The sequence below is a fragment of the Pygocentrus nattereri genome, chromosome 17 (genome assembly GCF_015220715.1).
Source record: "Pygocentrus nattereri isolate fPygNat1 chromosome 17, fPygNat1.pri, whole genome shotgun sequence".
In the NCBI taxonomy this organism is placed as follows: domain Eukaryota; kingdom Metazoa; phylum Chordata; class Actinopteri; order Characiformes; family Serrasalmidae; genus Pygocentrus; species Pygocentrus nattereri.
In genome coordinates this window covers 37,736,278-37,755,679 of record NC_051227.1, presented here as the reverse complement: position 1 = coordinate 37,755,679, position 19,402 = coordinate 37,736,278, and the positions used below count along the sequence as shown (strand labels likewise).

Here is a 19,402-nt window from a genome sequence, read left to right as displayed (position 1 = left end):
TGGAGATACGAGGTTTTCTTCCGACAACAGCGCTTTGTACCTGTCACAGACCGTGTCCTGTGGAACCTGCAGATATTTTACCTGACAACCTGATGCTTTTATGAGTCCATGCGACTGTCAGCACCGTGATTTCTCCATTCCATTCAGTTCTGTTTGCTCAGATCTTCGTTCTGGCTTGTTTTCCCCTCTTTGCCTGCGTCTTAATCTTGTGGCACTCACACTGCTACACTTTGCAATCCAAGGCCATGTTCCTTTTGATTTAAACAAATGTAGCATGTAATCATTGTTAATGTACATAGCATTCACACCACAGTACTCACAACAAAAACCAACACATTTACATTTATCTGTCCATTCAGCCTACATCAGTTTAGCCTAGCGTATTCATGCTGTTATAAGGGATGTTCCAACCTGGACTACTCCATGAGTGAGCAGAGTTAGGATACAATGGAATACAAGTGTTGGGAATACGTATTGGGAATACAGAAATGAAGTATCCCATTCAGTCCAAGTTACTTTGTGTAAAGGCAGTGTTCAGAATAGTTACTTTTTACATTTTTAAGAGAATGTTTTTGGAATACTGACCTGCTAAATATAAAAACACACACTCTTCAAAAGAAATACCATCAACGCTTGCTCATCAACTACTTGAAAATCAGCAAATGGCATGTCGCAAACATGCTAATCCTAACAAAGATTGAAATTATCCAGTGGTGGAGAGGAACTTAAGTCGTATCTTTACTTTACTGAAGTATTTCCAATTTGGGCAACTTTTTACTTTCACTCCATGACATTTCAAAGGCAAATACCTTATTTTTCACTCCACTACATTATGAGAAATTTGTCGTTCCTTTTGGCTTATGTGTATAAAAACATAACATGACAAAACGAAAGAAGCGTGAAGCAACTACACCAATCAGGTCACAGCGCACACTTTGTTTTGAGCTGGTTTTGGACATATCACGCCAGGGTACTGTTCAATGTCAGCGCAGCAGCCTAAACTTTTGGGAGAGTCTATTCCAACATGAATGATGAAACTAACCTAACTTTGTGTAAATAGTCCAAAATATAGAAATATGTGCACATATGCAGTCGTGTCTTTTTTTCTGAACTTATACAAACACTATTTCATGTTATAGTGCATTTGTTTTTGCTAGTTTATGTTTATTAACAAGGACCTACACATGCAAATACTTTTGTACTTTTACTCAAGTGGAGGTCTAACAGGAGGAACTTTTACTGGAGTAATATTTTACTTGGGTATCTCTAACTCAAGTACATGATTTGTGCTCTTCGTCCACCACTGAGATTAACAGCTTCTTCACAAACACTGAAGTTCCTGATAAAGCCTGAGTAGACTGATAATTCAGTTATTTACCATAGCACTACTGAAACCTTTGGAGCAGTCGTCAAATTGAGAGTGATAAGTTTAGCATTGATGTTGTACTGGATACATGCTTGCGGGGTTGTGGGAGCAGCAGTGGACTGAAGTAATTCTAAATATATTCTAAAGCATTCTAAATGCATTCATAATATGTTACTTTTGCATGTATTGTTATTGAAATACATTACTGAATACATTTAGGACAGCGTATTCAGTATTCAGCCATCACTACTTTTCTAAGTATTTTGTCCATCCCAGTGGGTTGAGGCATAATACACGGCAGAATATCAGAACAGAGCTCATTTTCATGCATAAAGGCACAGAAACAAAACAACCTCTTTTTCTGTAATAGATAAAGAGAAGATGAGAAAGGCAATGCACAAATTAATTATGACTGATTTTGTTACGTAAGGCCACACAAATGTCATACATGGACTTCAGGAGGCAAAAATTAAATACAAAGAAAACAAGAAAAAATGAGGATATGGGTCCTTTAAATAAAAATGTGGCATGACTAAGCATGATTCACTGAGAACAGCTATGAAATGAGAAACTGTTAAAATAGTGAGTAACAGCAACTGTGAGAGTCCTGAACAAAAAGCTTTTCAGACCTTTTAGTAAATACGTCACCTCAGAATCCATTTACTTAGGAATATATTTAAAGCAACTAGCAGATATTATTGTGTGGGTTTACAGACAGAAACAACAAACTGCTCACTATTCTTGCACTTTCTAGAAGGGAACTTCAAGAAAACCAGCCTGACCACTAACAGGAGCGTCTACTTCACAAAAAAACTGCAATATGGTGTTTTCAGGTAGAACTGCCCTGTATGGATACCCAATGCACTGTGTGATGACGTCAGCAATCTTTTATAGTAGCATCTTTGAGACAAATGCTGTTGTCCTGCAGACAGCCGGTGTCAATAACACCAACATAATTTTGCTACTGTTTTTTCGCTCTGGGCACCAAAAAAATGGATGCATATTACAAAGAATTCCCTTCATAAAACTCCAGCAAGACCCCTGCAAGTATGTTGTGTTGTGTGTTGTCACTAAAACATACATTTACCTGCAGCTGGAACCGAAAGATACAAAGATAGGAGAAAATCAAGCTACACTTTTGCTTCAGATCTGAAAAATCCACAGGTGTGTCCGTCCATCTTCCACTGTGAGAAGACAACTCAAAACTTTGAGTCTGAAAGGATGTGGAACTGTCAAAAAACCCTTACTGAGAAAAGAAAATGAACAGAAAAGACGAACATTCGCATTTCAAACAAAGAAGTTGCTGGTGTCCGTTGAAGGATGGACTGACCACCCCAGAGTCCAGACCTCAGCATCACTGAATGTGTTTGGGATTACTGAGATCATGAGATCATCTTCTAAGACTGACTGGACTTTAGACGTGAAAATCCCTGCAGATTTTTTGGCAAAACTGAAAGCAAGTCTCCCAAAATGAATGGAAGCTGTAATAAAGGCAAAGGAGGTAAAGGCTAAACACTGACTTCGTTCCCATCCCAATTCCAAAAAAAAAAAAAATGCAATATTTAAAAAATAATGTTCCTCAACATGGATTACAAGGATTTGGGGTATTTCACCCTCTACAGTGCATATTATCATCAAAACATGCACGGAATCTGGAGAAATCAAAAAGCAAAAGGCCAAAAAACACAAATGACCACAAATAGATATCATCGCATGGGCTCGGGAATCATTTTTAAAAATTGGTGCCGGCATCAGACTGAACAAGTTTATGGTTATAGAAACAATAATGTTCATAAGGTAAAACATCAAATACTGTGTTTCTGTATTGCTTATGTATTTAATACAGGTCAAAAAGAAAGTCCTAATTGCTGCTTTCTAGTTTTATTAGCATTTCCATACTGTCCAAACTTTTTTGGAATTGGGTCTGTATATTCTATTCAGTTCTCGAGGTTTCCACTTTTTTCCTGATGCCTAATGCCTGATTTGACTATAAATTAAATAAATGAAGAGTGCTCTCTGACTTTTGCACAGCACTGTACCTGATCGACCACTACTTTACAAATGATTTTGTAGAATCAGGCCAAACACATATGCTATTCTCTAACTGATGTTCTCAATATTAATTGCAATATTGAAATATAGCTGGCAAGATGCTTATTTTCATGCTTAAATTCCACCCAGGCATACCAGAAATATAAGAGCTATTATCTACAATTACATATAGTCTTTTTTTTCTTCAAAAGGCTGTTGTTCACAATATCAGGTCTCGGCTGATACGGGCTCCACAGCTACTGTGTGTCGTCTGGCCCTAAGGGTGTGTGTTTTCTGACTCACTTTCCTTTATGACTAAATTCATCACACCCACCATACAATGCCTACATCCCTTTTGTGAGCGAGTGGGCCTTTCCCTGGATATACTTTACAATCCCCCTTGGGATACTGAAGGTATCATGGTTTGGTTTCAGTGTGTGGTGAATGACAGTATGACATTGATGAATATGTCGTCTTGTCTTTTCAGTGAGATCCTTGTCCTTCTTCAACTTTCAAATCTCTCTAATGCCCCTTGTGGCCAGCTGAACTTGCAGAGGACACCATCCTGTACATCCTATAATGAAGCTGTAATCCCATAGCGAAGTGATGCCAACAGAAGCTAATGTCCACAGCATCTTTTCACACTCAAGGTACAATACATGTACAAAAGTATCCAAACAGATGCGGCTGCACACACAGCTTGTATAATCTCTATAGAAAACCATGACCAATGGAATGGGACTCTCTGGAGTAGCCACACATGAGCCTAAGGCAGCGGTGTCCAGTTTTATCCACAAGTGGCCGGTGTGGCTGCAGTTTTTCATTTCAACGAGGCAGGAGCACACGCCATCAATTGTTCGAAGACGGGGACTAATTGAATAAACAAGTGGAATCAAGTGGTTAGAATGAAAACCTGCAGCCAAACCAGTTCTTTGTGTATAAGATTGGACACACCTGGCCTAAAATAACCATGCTCTCAATGATGGGCTTCAATGGTATAAAGCCTTCCAGCGTTGGCCTGTGAAGCAGTGAAACGGCGCTCTTTGAAGTGATGGAGCACCATCCGTTTCCTTTGGGAAGAGTAGGAGTGATCAAGATCTAATCATCCAGCATCAGGATCTGACTTCACTAATGCTCTTGTGGCTGAATGTAGCCAAATCTTTACAGCAATGTCCCAGTAACTCATTTAAAGCCTTCCAGAAGAGCAAATGATGTTACTACAGCAAAATAGAGGACAAACTCACTTTTAATAGCGTTCATTTCCAAAGAAACATCAACAAGCAGGTGTCAAATTGTTGCACATCCTCTTCAGTTCTTAAAGACTGGGGTTCAAAATTAAAGATCCTTAATTTTTCATTAGTACAGAGGTTCTCAATTCACTGTTTGCAATGTAAACATTAAGTGCACAAGCATATTTTGAGCTTCCACATAGAGTTCTCAATAAAACTGTATAAAAATGCAAGTCTTGAACACAAACTGACTGTGCAGTCTGCAAGTATTCCAGCACTTAACTTAAAAGAAAGCAATTACTATGAGATTAAAGTACAGAATATAGATATTTACACAACCTTCCTTTGTGAACCACAAAGGAATCAAAGCCCTTTTAATGCATGATGTCTTATTTTAGAGGACTATAAATAAATAGACTAATCAGCATAATTATAAGTGTCACAATTGGTGCTCCCAGTCCTCCATGTGCTATTGTTTTGTTTTGGTCTTGTACATGTGCTTTCCTTGTTTTGATTCTTCCCTGTCCAGCCCCCTTGTTTCTTAACTCTGCCCTTGATTGTTCTCATCTGTGTTGTCCACCTGTGTATTGTTAACCCTTGTTGTATCCCTGCGTTTAAGCCCTGTGTTTTCCCCTGTTAGTTTGCTGGTCTTTGTATTGTTTGAATTGTGCTGTTTGGTTTTTGCATTGTATTCTCTGGATGTGTTTTGTTTGGTGTTGTTTATTCCAGCTTCCATCGTGTTTTCAGTCTGTGTTTTCTTACGTTATGTCTGTCCCTGATATCACTGTGTTGGCTCTTTGACCCTGGACTGTCTTGACCCTGAATCTGGATTTGCCCTGAATAAATCTCGCTTATCTTGGTATATGTGTCCGCCTCAACATCGCTCCCCGGCGTTACAGTAAGTAAATACTTGGTGAGTATCTTAACTGATAACACTTTACATGCCATTCCATGCTAGAGGAAACTTCACCGGTCCCATTTTCCTTAAAGTAGCGTGTTTTATTTATAAGTGTTGCTTTTCATTTTCTTTCTCTCACTCCGTATATGAAGAGAATAACTCGCAGCTTTCGTCTGTAATTTCTCACACCTGATCTGTGTAGCTGTAGCTGTACTGTGATTCAAAGCAGTTCTTTCCTCACGTAAACAAACTACAAGAAGGGTGTGGTGATCTTTTTTTTAAATTTTTTTTGTCTTCCCAGCGTGTGTCCTAATCTAACCTCTGCGGAGGCCGGGCCCCAAGTTTCCAGATTGCTGAAGTGAATGAATTGCATGGTGAATGTGAGAGGTCCCTAGCGCACTCATTTTTTCACGCATGGTCCTATTTTGTTCATCCCTTCAGTAATAATGCCAAACTCTTCATTAGTCATGAAGCCTTAGACAGATTCGTGACAAGTCAACAATACAAGGCTTATGTAATTTCATGTTACTGTGTTAGATAACGTAGGAAAGGTTAATGTCCTGAAGGAGTGGTCAGCCGGATTATGAGTAAAAGTACAATCTGTCATTTCTTTCAACAAAATAGTGTCCATTTCATTTATTTTTCTATAAAGTTCAGTTGAGGTGTGGTGCCACTCACACTGTGAAGAACCTGAGGAAACATGTCTTGAGGCTTGGCAAGTGAGACTTTTTTTACTCGGAGCTCTAGAAAGATCACACATGGCTTCAAATTAAGGAATCAAATGGGACATTTTAAACTGCCTCCCCTCAAGTAACTCCCCCTAAAAAAAAAAGCGCATCTTTCTAAATATCCTCGCATCGTCAGAAATGGATCTGTCTAGTCTTTAAGCCAGAGAGTTTCTCTCTACAGACTGTTCTGGTACCTTTTGTAGGAGGAGAGTAGACATGTTTACTACATACGCTGTCGAGTTAAAAGTTTTCATTTTGGCCCAGGTGCCCCTTTAAGACAAATTTGTGGTATTTATAGCACATCTACTGGGTGCTGTTAAACTTTTGGAGATGTTTTTGAGGATGGTTTGGAACACCTGTACAGGTGCTAACAGAAGCTAATGTCCACAGCATCTTTTCACACTCAAGGTACAATGTACAAAGGTTTTAAACGGCTCTTCTGAGTAGTGAATTCAGCTACTTTAAGGTGAACTTACTGCTGACACAAATGCGGCTGCACACACAGCTTGTATAACCTCTATAGAAAACCAGGACCAATGGAATGGGACTCTCTCATGAGCCTAAGGCAGCGGTGTCCAGTTTTATCCACAAGTGGCCGGTGTGGCTGCAGTTTTTCATTTCAACGAGGCAGGAGCACACGCCATCAATTGTTCGAAGACGGGGACTAATTGAATAAACAAGTGGAATCAAGTGGTTAGAATGAAAACCTGCAGCCAAACCAGTTCTTTGTGTATAAGATTGGACACACCTGGCCTAAAATAACTGTGCTCTCAATGATGGGCTTCAATGGTATAAAGCCTTCCAGCGTTGGCCTGTGAAGCAGTGAAACGGCGCTCTTTGAAGTGATGGAGCACCATCCGTTTCCTTTGGGAAGAGTAGGAGTGATCAAGAACTAATCATCCAGCATCAGGATCTGACCTCACAAATGCTCTTGTGGCTGAATGTAGCCAAATCTTTACAGCAATGTCCCAGTAACTCATTTAAAGCCTTTGTAAGAGGAGAGTAGACATGTTCACTAACGTTGCAGATGTTGTCAAGTTAGCTGAAAGTTTTCATTTAGGCCCAGGTACCCCTTTAAGACAAATTTGCAATACTTATAGCACATCTATTGGGTGCTGTTAAACTTTTGGAGATGTTTTCAAGGATGGTTTGGAACATCTCATCAGAATATTAGCTAATGTTTTTAGCAGTGAGGGGAAAGTCACTACAATACACAACAATTTTGTCAGTAAACAGAAAAACTTCGACCGCTGGTATCATGGTCTTATTTTTCGCATAGTTTCTAACTCTTCATGGGCATTTTTGGCACTGGTGCTTAGCTAGCAACGTTAGCGACTCGTAAAGATTTCCAATAGTCGAACTTGTTAGCTTAGCATCTATAGCTACAACGCCCGTGCTGTACGCGCTGAAAATGGTTCACAACATTAGCTATCTTTTAAAATCGCGAGGTACCAAGTTATGACGGTCAGTTTCTCTCTCTGAAGGCTTTAACCGCCTTTCCCTTTCACCCATATGTCTGTGAATTGTGAATTTTGATCGATTGATTCTTTGAACCGTACAGAAAGAATCGGTTCGGTAAGTGATTCAAACTTTCAGGCTCTACGCCCTAGTGGCGCGTACGGAGTTCAAAGAACCGGTTGGCTAAGATGAATCGAACTTAATGTCGCTGTTAAAGGGGAACGCCACCCTTTTTACTTCTACGCACTTAGATTTTTAATAACATGATTTGCATGTTATTATGAAATGCTCACTTCAGGCGTGGTGATGAGAACCAGACCTCAGAGTTTAACGTCCCTGAAAGCTCCCTCACAGAAAGTTACTAACGCAATGATCAGGAATGCCCTGCCTGACGCTGTACGGCAAAAGAGTCCCGAAAACAAACGCACTTTTTCAGAATTCCCTGTTTTGCCATCAGCATTGCATATGAAACTCGGTAAACACATTTAGGTTCGGTGGTGTTTCTGCGTAGCAAATAAAAAAAACTACATTTTAGACACTGCGAGCCCTGGTTCTGAGTCCAGGTTTCTCTACAATGACGTATTTCACACTGAATGATTTTGTTTACATCTCAAGGGCTGGATTATTCAGAAGTTTGGAAAAGGGGTGGGATTCCCCGTTAAGTGTGAGTGAGCGAAGATCCTTCTGGTTAAAACTCTTTTTCTTCTTTTCTCTTTCTGCTTGTTGTGACTGCAGCGCGGCGCTCCTCCCGTGTTTTTCCATTGGCCTTCGCGGCTGGTGTGCGGCGTTGGATTGGTCCAGTTTTCCGCTCCGTGTTCTCGACGGTTCTGCGGGCGTCTTTAAGGAGCCGCGGGAGAGAGATGCTCCTGCAGCCCGCAGGACTCTGACGGAGTGGCGGAGAAGGAGCCGGACTCCCACATATCAGCTGATATAGTGCCGAAAGCCAGAGAGTTGTCAGGTGAGTAGAACTGTACTTAAGTTTTTCCAGAGAGAGCCTGACGCACTGAAAAAAACAGACATGCTCGACTAATAATCTGGAATGGGAATTCCGTCGAAATGGTCTGGAATGCAAATCGTTACGTGCCTTGATTTCGTGGTGTTTTATTTGGTTAACGAATTGGCCAAAACGCTCGGAATGTTCTGGCAGGCTTTGTACGGCTGTGACGAAGGGAAAGCAGCCCATACAAGGGCAACTCCCCGCTGCTCTTATGTAATGTTTCGGGTCGCTGTAGGCGTTAAAGGGGAGCCCGACCAAATTTCCTAAAATTCTACATAATTACCTGGTTGAGCTGTAAACTAAGTCATTGGTTTGACGTGAAATGTTTCGCTCTAGAGGAGAAAAAAAAAGTGCTTCAGAATTGTTCACAGTGGTGGTGATGGGAACCAGACGTCTGAAGAGTTGAGTGCCTTTGGCAGGCTCGTTCTCAGAGTTATGACATTAAAGGGTTAAGTATATGAAGTTTTTGCTTGATGTGTTTTACTCCATTTATTTGTTTTAAGGCAAAATAATCCCCAAAGAAAACTTGCTTTTTCAGATTTATGAATATTTTACCATCATCAACATATAAAAACTAAGACACTTAGGCTCACTGGTAGTTTTGGATCATAAGTAAAATGGCTGTATTTGAGTTGTACGCACTCCTGGTTCCCGTCACCACCACTGTAAAGAAATCTCCACCACAGTGGCTTCCAACACTGGTCCTGGAACTTGGGAAGAGGATGATTAGCTGGAGCAGGTGTGGCACGCTGTGGTTGCCCTTCAGGAAAGTAGCTCTCCAGGACCAGGGTTGGAGACTACTGCTCTACGCTGAACCGCTTCACAACAAATCACAGTCTCTGTTTACGTCTCAAGGACTGATTTATTCAGAATTTTCTGAAAAATTGGTGGAAGGAGCTGCTTCCCAAACCCGTTTATCTTTAGCACAGTCATTGGGCTTTGATTAAATGAAAGCGAGAACTGTTGTGAGCACTGCCTCCACTGAAATATCAACGTGTTTCTCTGTAAAAGGGGCATTCCACTGCCTTTTCACTGTGATTCAGTCATTAAGATGTAGAATCATTCAGAGGGGTTGGATGTGAAATGGTTCTTTGTAAAGAGAGACTGACTCAGATTTCTTTGCGGTGGTGCTGACCACGTAAGAGCTAGGGGTCACAATGTCTACAGTGTAGATAAAGCCATTTTATTTACTATCCAAAACGACCCGTGAAACCCACACATGTCTTCTGAGTTTTGATATGTAATACTGATCATGGTAAGATAGTGGTAAATATGAAAAAGTAAGATTTCTTTGGGTGCTATTTTGGCTTGCATGTAACATTACCTCACTAAATGTATGTTTTAGCCCCAGTTGTCCATCCCATCATAAAACAAAGCCTCAAGCATCAAGCAATGTATTCATAACCATTTCATGCAATCATTTTCTGTACTGTGGCTTCTTAAAGTAAAGTATAAACACTTTGAACATCTGGGTTGCAACACATATACATGCACTTTGTGTATAAAACCACTTTAACTAACTATGCCAACTATGTTACCCATGCAATTACGCAGAAATATTTAATATTTAGTAGAATTCGTCTATTAATGGGAGCTGTGTAGTGTTGTACCTCTGTCATTCCTCGTAAGGCTGTGCCTATCAAAGCATCTTTATGCAGTAAAGACAGCTGGTCTGTTAAGAGGCTGTATGAACAGGTGCTGGTTCAGTGCAAGTAAAATGAGTCCAGCTGACATGTAGTGAGTGGAAAAATGGACTAGTGGCTTAGTAACCTGACATCACACGATCAGGAATAGACTGTGAGGATAATGCAGCTCTCTTGGGATAAAACACAGAGCATGATAAAGTAAAGTAAAGATGGCACTAAAGAAAAAAATTGTCACCACCAAGTGATGCTGACCTGGAAACTCAGTGTACTGTATATTTGCAGGCAGCAGAAACCATGTCAAAGGGACCAGCAATTGGCATTGACCTCGGGACCACCTACTCATGTGTAGGCGTTTTTCAGCATGGCAAAGTTGAAATCATTGCCAATGACCAGGGCAACCGCACCACACCCAGTTATGTCGCCTTCACAGACACAGAGAGGCTGATTGGAGATGCTGCAAAAAATCAAGTGGCCCTGAACCCCAACAACACAGTGTTTGGTGAGCCTTATTTCAGCCTCTAAAAGCAGCTGAGTTTCTTTTTTAGGCAAGCTGGATTGATTCCTCTTGCTGTATCTCATGTATAGATGCAAAGAGGCTGATTGGGCGGCGATTTGATGATCCAGTTGTCCAGTCAGACATGAAACACTGGCCGTTCACGGTAATCAATGACTCCTCACGGCCTAAAGTTCAAGTTGAATACAAAGGCGAGACCAAGGCATTTTATCCTGAGGAGATCTCCTCAATGGTGCTTGTGAAGATGAAAGAAATTGCAGAGGCTTACCTTGGAAAGGTGAGAATTGTTTTATAGAATTGTTGATAATATAAACAGAAATAACTGATTGTTGAAGTTCAGCTGAATGTTTGTAGTGTAAATAAAACCTTCACCTCTGTTAATGCACTCAGTTGAAAAGCTTTAGGTAACACAGTCGTTTCAACAACACTGTGTTCTTCATTTTACATTCTCTTCCCTGCAGATTGTCACAAATGCAGTTATTACAGTACCTGCATACTTCAATGACTCTCAGCGTCAGGCCACAAAGGATGCAGGAACCATTTCTGGACTAAATGTTCTGCGAATCATCAACGAACCAACTGCAGCTGCTATTGCCTATGGCCTGGACAAGAAAGTGAGTGTGCAGCCAATTGCATAACTGTGGTACTAGAAAAGAAATTGCAGGTATATTCAAATTACAAAATGAAATAAATACAAATTACATATAAATCATACATGATATATAAACTAAATGAAATGCATACAGAATACACATAAACAAAATACACATCATTGCTGTGTAAGTTTATATTGACGTTTGTTGATGTAGATTTTATTTAATGTAATTTTGGAGCATTTCTATAAATTACCCAAATATTCCGTTCCTTATAAAACGTTTACACCTGTGTGGAATCATCAGAATTCTGAGAAGGCTGAATGATTTCTGTTTAAATGAAAAACACGTTTGTAATTTTTAAATTCAATTTAAGCTCTGTAAATGCAGTAGTAATACTCATATTTCACTTTAATGTCTTTAACGGTTGGAAAGGATAACATTGCTTAAATACCAAACATTTGTACTCCGTGATATCTAAGTAGATACAGGCAAGTGAGCACTCCCATTGGTTAGAACTTCAGGAGCTGAACTGAAGGCCTAAGAGGTCAGATTAACCACTAACAAAATTGGGAACCGACGTTGGAATTAACCAGTAACGTTTAGACTTACAATGGGTGGAACCAATCTTGTGAGAAAAGCATCACTCCAGGTCTTTGGGAAGAACTAGATATGTGAGCATCAGTGGTAACACAGAGCTTGAGATCAAATTTAGACAAGTTAAAAGCAGCCAAACACCCATGACAACGCAGTCATAACTAACTTGCATTCTGGGACACTACATATAGTATATAAATGCATATTCAGTTATCTTTATAGAAATGTAGTGAAGGTGGACATGGAGATGGTTGGTCTGAAAGTAGAGGAGGCAGTGGATAGGGCAAGATGGAGGCAGATGATCCGCTGTGGCGACCCCTAAAGGGAGCAGCCGAAAGAAGAAGAAGAAGTTATCTTTATAGAAAATAATCCAAAATGCAAATCGGTCACAATACTGGAAAGGAAAAACTGCAATTAGGTGTTTTACCCTAATCAATCAGCCCTAGTACCTGTCATACATGCAGTTCTAGGGTTATGTGTGATATATGCAGTGATGCATGCATTCTCAGTTACTAAGGGTTTGTTTCTTTCGCAGTTGGGTTCAGAGAGAAATGTGCTGATTTTTGATCTTGGTGGTGGCACTTTTGATGTGTCCATCCTTACAATTGAGGATGGCATCTTTGAGGTCAAGTCCACTGCGGGAGACACTCACCTGGGCGGTGAAGACTTCGACAACCGCATGGTCAATCACTTCATCTCTGAGTTCAAGCGCAAGTACAAAAAAGACATCAGCGACAACAAGAGGGCAGTGCGTCGTCTGCGGACGGCCTGCGAGCGGGCCAAGCGCACGCTCTCCTCCAGCACTCAGGCCAGCATTGAGATTGACTCGCTCTACGAGGGCGTTGACTTCTACACCTCCATCACCAGGGCGCGCTTCGAGGAGCTGAATGCTGACCTTTTCCGGGGAACCCTAGACCCAGTTGAAAAGTCTCTCCGTGATGCCAAGCTGGACAAGTCCCAGATCCACGACATTGTCCTGGTTGGAGGTTCTACCCGCATCCCTAAAATCCAGAAGCTGTTGCAGGACTTCTTCAATGGAAAAGAGCTCAACAAGAGCATCAATCCTGACGAGGCTGTTGCATATGGCGCAGGTCATTTGAAGGATCATTTTGCTGATTCATATCTTAAGTTTTGCATAGCAGGAGAGTAACTTGTCTTTTTGCTCCACAGCTGTCCAGGCAGCCATTTTGGCAGGAGATAAGTCTGAGAATGTCCAGGACCTGCTACTGTTGGATGTCACTCCTCTGTCGCTTGGTATCGAGACAGCTGGTGGAGTCATGACCACCCTGATCAAACGCAACACCACCATCCCAACCAAGCAAACGCAGACATTCACCACTTACTCAGATAATCAGCCTGGTGTGCTCATTCAGGTGAGAATGATGTTTCACACATTCGGGCCTGTGAGTTAGAGGATGACCGAATGATGTGGGCTCCTTTATCACAAAGTGGAGTGAACATTTGTCCAAAAAATTCCCAATACCCTGACCCTAAATGTAGCCAAGACAATGGCCAAGACCTTTTCTGGTGTCCAGAGTTTGCTTCTTTAGTTTTACTGCAACTTTAAGGCTCAAACTATGCTGAGTTCTTAAGTAATTTAAAACTAGACTTGCTTATGTGTTATCTTAAGATATTTTATTCTGTATTCTATAACTTTCTTGGCAACATCTGGATGTTACTAGATGATGATGTATTGTAATTACCTACTTACAGTAATTCCTTTTAAAAGTTATCTGTCTCAATATCTGATCATCATTTTTCAAAGGTTTTCTGGGTGTTAATTCTGTTGTAAAACACTGTTTCACAGCTTTCAGTCTCAGTCATTAAGGAGTCTTTGCTCGTTTCATCATTTTGGACACATCTAATATTTATTTTTTACAGATTCCAGTAAAGTAGTTGAACCCCGTCGGGTTGTAGAGTAATAACATCATAGTAGAGTCATTTTAAACATGTATCAGCAACAACAAAAAAAGGCTTTATATTCTTGAAAACGGTGATACCCAACCTTTGAATGGTATTGTATATATACCATCTAATTTTTCACCAAAGGATGAATTCTGTTGTCTTGCAGGTGTATGAGGGTGAGAGAGCCATGACTAAGGACAACAACCTGCTTGGGAAGTTTGAGTTAACAGGCATTCCTCCTGCACCCCGTGGCGTTCCTCAGATTGAAGTCACCTTTGACATTGATGCCAATGGTATCATGAATGTCTCTGCTGTAGACAAAAGCACTGGCAAGGAGAACAAAATCACCATCACTAATGACAAAGGTAGAACAAAACGGTCATGAGTTTATCCAGCTTATGAATACTTACAACAAGAGTTCTAAACATTCGTTGATATCCGTTTCATTTTCAGGTCGTCTCAGCAAGGAGGAAATCGAACGAATGGTCCAGGAAGCTGAGAAGTACAAGGCTGAGGATGATGTCCAGCGAGACAAAGTGGCTGCCAAGAACGGCCTTGAGTCATATGCTTTCAACATGAAGTCCACAGTTGAGGATGAGAAATTGAAAGGCAAGATCAGCGATGAGGACAAGCAGAAGATCCTGGATAAATGCAGTGAGGTCATCAACTGGCTGGACAAGAACCAGGTACGGAGTGCACACCATTTTCACGAGTCATTGATAAATTAGGCTGCTGTTTTGATGCTTCATTATGTACACAAGTGTCCAGATAGCCCTTCTAATTAGTGAGTTTGTCTACTTTAAGGTGCATTTATTGCCAACAGTTGTTCAAGTGCATGTATACATCTTGTAAAATCTCAATAGAAAAGTATTGCCAGTAGAGTATGACACTCTGGAGCAAACCCTGCCAAGTGCCAGCTTTCGGCTAGAGCGGTATAAAGCCCCTCAGCATGGGACAGTGGAGCAGTGGAACTGGATTTTCTGGAGTGATGGAGCTCCATCCAATACCTTTGGGATGAATTAGTGAAGAATGAACCATCCAACATCAGAACCTGACCTTGTGAAAGCTCTTGTGATTAAATGTATTCAGATCCTCACAGAAATGTTCCATCTCCTAGTGGGAAGTCTTTCCCAGTAGAGCAGAGGCTGTTACTGCAGCAAAGGGTGGGGTGGGGGGGTGGTTTTACTATTAATATGCTTCATTTCAGAAGAGGCACTGAATGAGCAGGTGTCTGCAAACTTATGGACATATGGTGTTTATCCAGCTTCAAAATGTCAGTGTTTTATGTGCTGCAAATGTAATCTTCGTATCAGTAGATGCATTTTCTCTGTTTGTTTCATCAGTGGTTTCACAATCTTTTCACAAAACCTGTGTAATTGTTAAATCTCTTTGATCTTTATCAAAGACATAGCTCAAAGTAATAGTTACATTTTAGAGAATCACTTACCTTTTGTCCCCAGTAAGCCCTGAATCTGATTAATTAAAGCAGAGATTTATCACTGCTGGCATGTTGTAGTCACGTTGCAGTATATTCAAGAAAGAACGTTATTCTTGCAAGAATAATTGTATTTTTTGTTTTCATTTGTTGGATCCTTACAGGAGTGTGATTTGTTTTGGTTCATCCAAACTCCCATAGCACTTATATGGAATGCACAGTATAAGTACTGTAACCTTTCTGTGGCCCTGTATTAATTTTTTCTTGTTCTTATACTCGTACAGACTGCTGAGAAGGACGAATTTGAGCACCAGCAGAAGGAGCTGGAGAAGTTATGTAACCCCATCATCACCAAGCTGTACCAGAGTGCAGGGGGCATGCCGGGTGGGATGCCAGAGGGAATGCCTGGAGGATTCCCAGGGGCTGGAGCTGCACCTGGAGGAGGATCTTCTGGACCAACCATTGAGGAAGTTGACTAAACTGTCCTTGGACATTTTCTCCTCATTCTATGGTGCACCCAGTTGCTCTTCTTTGGAGGCATGTTTCTAAACTCATAATCTGTCTGACCTTTACTCGTGACCTAACTTGTGAGGTAATGACTTACTATAAAGTAACATTATCGGCTCTCTGACTGTTAGAAAAGCATGTATTACACACTGTTACCAAGTTTGACAGCTAGTGCTGCTTTTATGCCTCACCCTCTTATGTTCAGTATGCAATATACACGTTGCAAATCTCTGAGTATATGCAGGTTTTTCTCTCTGCTCTTTACACTGAACCAGCAGTTCGCTCAGTATGTTGTATTTGATTCTGAATTTTCTACGTTCTCATAATCGAGGCTTCAGTTGCCGCTATTTAAGAAACTCACAGTGCATGTTTATACATTGTGTAGTAACACAACTTGGCCTATGTACTCTGAAGAAAGATTGCTTTATTGTGAAATAAAGATGAGAAAAACGAAGGAGCACTTGGCAGATTTATCTTCAGTCCTTTATTCTTTGATATTCAGGGTTGTGAGGTAAATGAAAGTTTTAAAATGGAAGGACCTGGTGGTGACATGGTGGTTCACATTCAGACTGAATGATGGTAGAAGTTGGTTGAGATGCCTCAGCGGGACATGGGGCCTCTGGGTCCATGCATACGGTAAGCGCACATGTAGAATATACCTACAGAGGGACAAAAAGAATCAAGCAACAGCTTTATGGTTTGATTATGTGCTCATTTCAGAAGCTGCTGTTAAGTACGACTATAAATCCACCATATTACTGTTTTCCAGGCAGGTTTTAGAAATATACTGTACCTGAAAAAAATGTCAGCACCACCGAGACCCACCCCATTATATAAGACCAGGAGAACCTCCAGCTTCCATATCGTTTCCCGTAGTAGTTCACCGTCACCCCAGTGTATACAGCCATGGCCAGCAGGACGAAGAAGCCTGAGCAGGAGGTGCAAAGGGTCACAGGGCTAACAGGCAATAAGGACCTGTGTGATCTAGTAGTTTCATTTAATACTAAATATTGTGAGCCAGTGGAAGTACTTGGCCAAAATGTACACTAAGAATTGAGTAAAAACCCTGAATGTGTCAGTGTTAACTATACTGACTCATGCTTGAGCCTGAAAATGACACTCACATGAAATGAAATACAGAATTCCAGCAGCAAATGTTTTGTCAAATCCGCCAAACGAGGAGTAATTGATGAAAGCCATGACACCTATGATTAGGCCAAAGAAGCAGGCCAGGATGGCCAGGATCATGAAGGCGCGGGTGGCGTCCCAGTAAGCTGTTGGAATTTTACAAAGGAAGATGAATCAGGATCGTAGGTACAGTACAGTTACCACGTGTGTTGTATTTGTACTGGGTCTAGTCTCTCAGTCAAGTCACTCTGTTGATCTACGAGTGAGATCGACATTTTCCTGCTCTCACCAATGCTGTCTGTGTGCGTCATGCATTTCCCAGGCATGCAGTAGCGCCACAGGCCCTGGTGCATGAAGCCGCTTGACTGGCGATACTGCATCCAGTAGTCAGTGGCTGTGGAGACCACCAGGAGTATGTTGCCTACTCCAGCACAGAATAATCCACCTCCCATAAAGCTGTACATCCTGGACCTACAAGCTCACTGGCAGAAAATATCAGTGTAGCAAATGGGCAAACAGCATTCAGTCACGTTTCATTCTGCTGTAGATCAATTAATTCACTTTCAAAGTATCTCTAAGATTATACACACTGTCCAAAAGAGTCAGCTTTAACTTTTTTAAGCCCACTGAGAAATAAAGCTGCCACATTTTCTACCAACGATTCTTTTCCATAACAATCTACTGTGGTATATTGCTATTTAAGGGGGGTTTTAAAAGATTCACACTTGTACAGTTGCATAGAAATGTTAGCCTTGATTGAATGAGGCACAAATGGATTAAAAGGCTTGATTATCAATGCTCTGCTCAATTTTGCATGTGATCTTCAGGAGTTTCCCAGCTGTTGGTGCTCTCGGCTTTCTCATTAAGGCCTTGAGATCAGATTTTCTTTTTTTGCTTATAGATATGTTTGAAATGCTGTACAAGTGAAAGTAAACTGAACTGAAACAAAGATTTTATGGGGTTTCTTGAATATTGATTTTAAAAAGATACAATTAGCCTCTTTGGGAAAAGACAATTATAAAATTGTAACTGTGCCTTAGAAATGTAGTCCATGTAAGTTTAGACCTGCCTGTGTTCAACAGGTGTCCAAAAACCACTCCAAGCAGATATTTGACCATTACTGACCTAAATTAAAAGCATAAACAATAGGAGAAAATGACAACCTACCTTTATGTACCCCCTTATAAATTTTTCTCCTTGTTTCTTCGAATTGAATACTTTGAAGCTGAATTATGCCAAGGCAGACAGATTTCCTTCGGCTATTGGCAGATATTTTTTGCCCGTGCACGGGACCCAGGGATGACGGCGCGGGGGGACAATAGGGCCAGCAGAGCAGCAGCCAATCAGAGCGGCTGACCGCGCGCTTAAGAGAATCTGCTGAAAATACAAAACTATTTAGCACTAGCTAAATAGTGCTGCACTAATACTGATGACAAAGTACTTTCAATTGACAATTTAGAAACACTGCAGATAAATAAAATCATTTTGTCCTTTTAATGTATATCTCTCTTCTTTCCAGTGAAGTTATGAATGAAAGTCACTGTAATAAATAAAGCTGACATTTTAAACAAGTTTAAATAATTGCAAATTTTAAGATAAAGTCATACCCCTTCTTTTTGCACCGCTCAGCTTCAGACTTGACCCACTGGAACACTAGAATTGATGAAAATAGCCAGAGGGACTTAAATCACTTCTATAAAGTGACAGGTTTTATCATTTGGTCACTAAAGGTCAATGAAACTGAGAAGCTCTGGTGACTAAACTCAGTGACATTTCAACACAATGGCAGGCCTGCCAAACAAGGAATGACCGAGCAATTTGTTTTCATATTATATTATGTCAGTGATGTTCAATGGCTAAAAATGATTGGATCAGAATACATTTTACAGTTTTACAGAATACATGTCCAGCTAAAAATGAAACAAAGAGCCAGTACAGAACAGAGAGCAACTGTGGAAATGACATGAAGGGAGTGAGGTGGAAATTTAAAGAGAAATCTGCTCATTATGTGTGTGAATAAAGGGCTGCCCTATATAGAAAATTCCACTACTGTGCTTCTACACTGAAAAGGCTGAATGGGTGCGACTCACTGGTATAATCAAGGCTCATGTAGAAGGACATGTGCCTTTCACATATCATGACAGCCCTTGATAACTCATTATTATCAAGGCTTATATGAAAGAACATGTTCTATTCACGTCCAGTGCTAAAGGCACAATGTAGAAGTATAAATATTATTTTTCATTCATAATTCAAACCTTTGTGACGTCCTCACTGGTAGAGTCAAGGCTCATGTAGAAGGTTGTGTTTCCTCCACTGAGGCTAACTCTAGCATTATAAAGGCCCACATGTGAGGACCTGCTCCTTTTA

At 40.7% G+C, this 19,402-nt stretch overlaps 2 protein-coding genes across 2 annotated transcripts; one reads left to right on the top strand and one right to left on the bottom strand.

Moving 5' to 3' along the window:
* Positions 1-8,458: 8,458 nt before the first annotated feature.
* Positions 8,459-16,358, top strand: hspa8b (heat shock protein family A (Hsp70) member 8b). The gene is given in 10 exon segments (XM_037546433.1): positions 8,459-8,668; positions 10,636-10,852; positions 10,939-11,144; positions 11,329-11,481; positions 12,593-13,148; positions 13,228-13,430; positions 14,129-14,327; positions 14,416-14,648; positions 15,682-15,783; positions 15,785-16,358. Coding segments are annotated over 9 exon segments (2,019 nt in total). The 5' UTR covers positions 8,459-8,668; positions 10,636-10,647; the 3' UTR covers positions 15,947-16,358.
* On the bottom strand, positions 16,252-18,287 carry lim2.3 (lens intrinsic membrane protein 2.3). Its single transcript, XM_017711056.2, has 5 exons — positions 18,200-18,287; positions 17,322-17,514; positions 17,029-17,178; positions 16,698-16,832; positions 16,252-16,563 (listed from the first exon to the last, which is right to left on the bottom strand). The coding sequence occupies exons 2-5, from the start codon at positions 17,494-17,496 to the stop codon at positions 16,505-16,507; spliced, it is 519 nt and encodes a 172-aa protein (XP_017566545.1). The 5' UTR covers positions 17,497-17,514; positions 18,200-18,287; the 3' UTR covers positions 16,252-16,504.
* Positions 18,288-19,402: the final 1,115 nt, after the last annotated feature.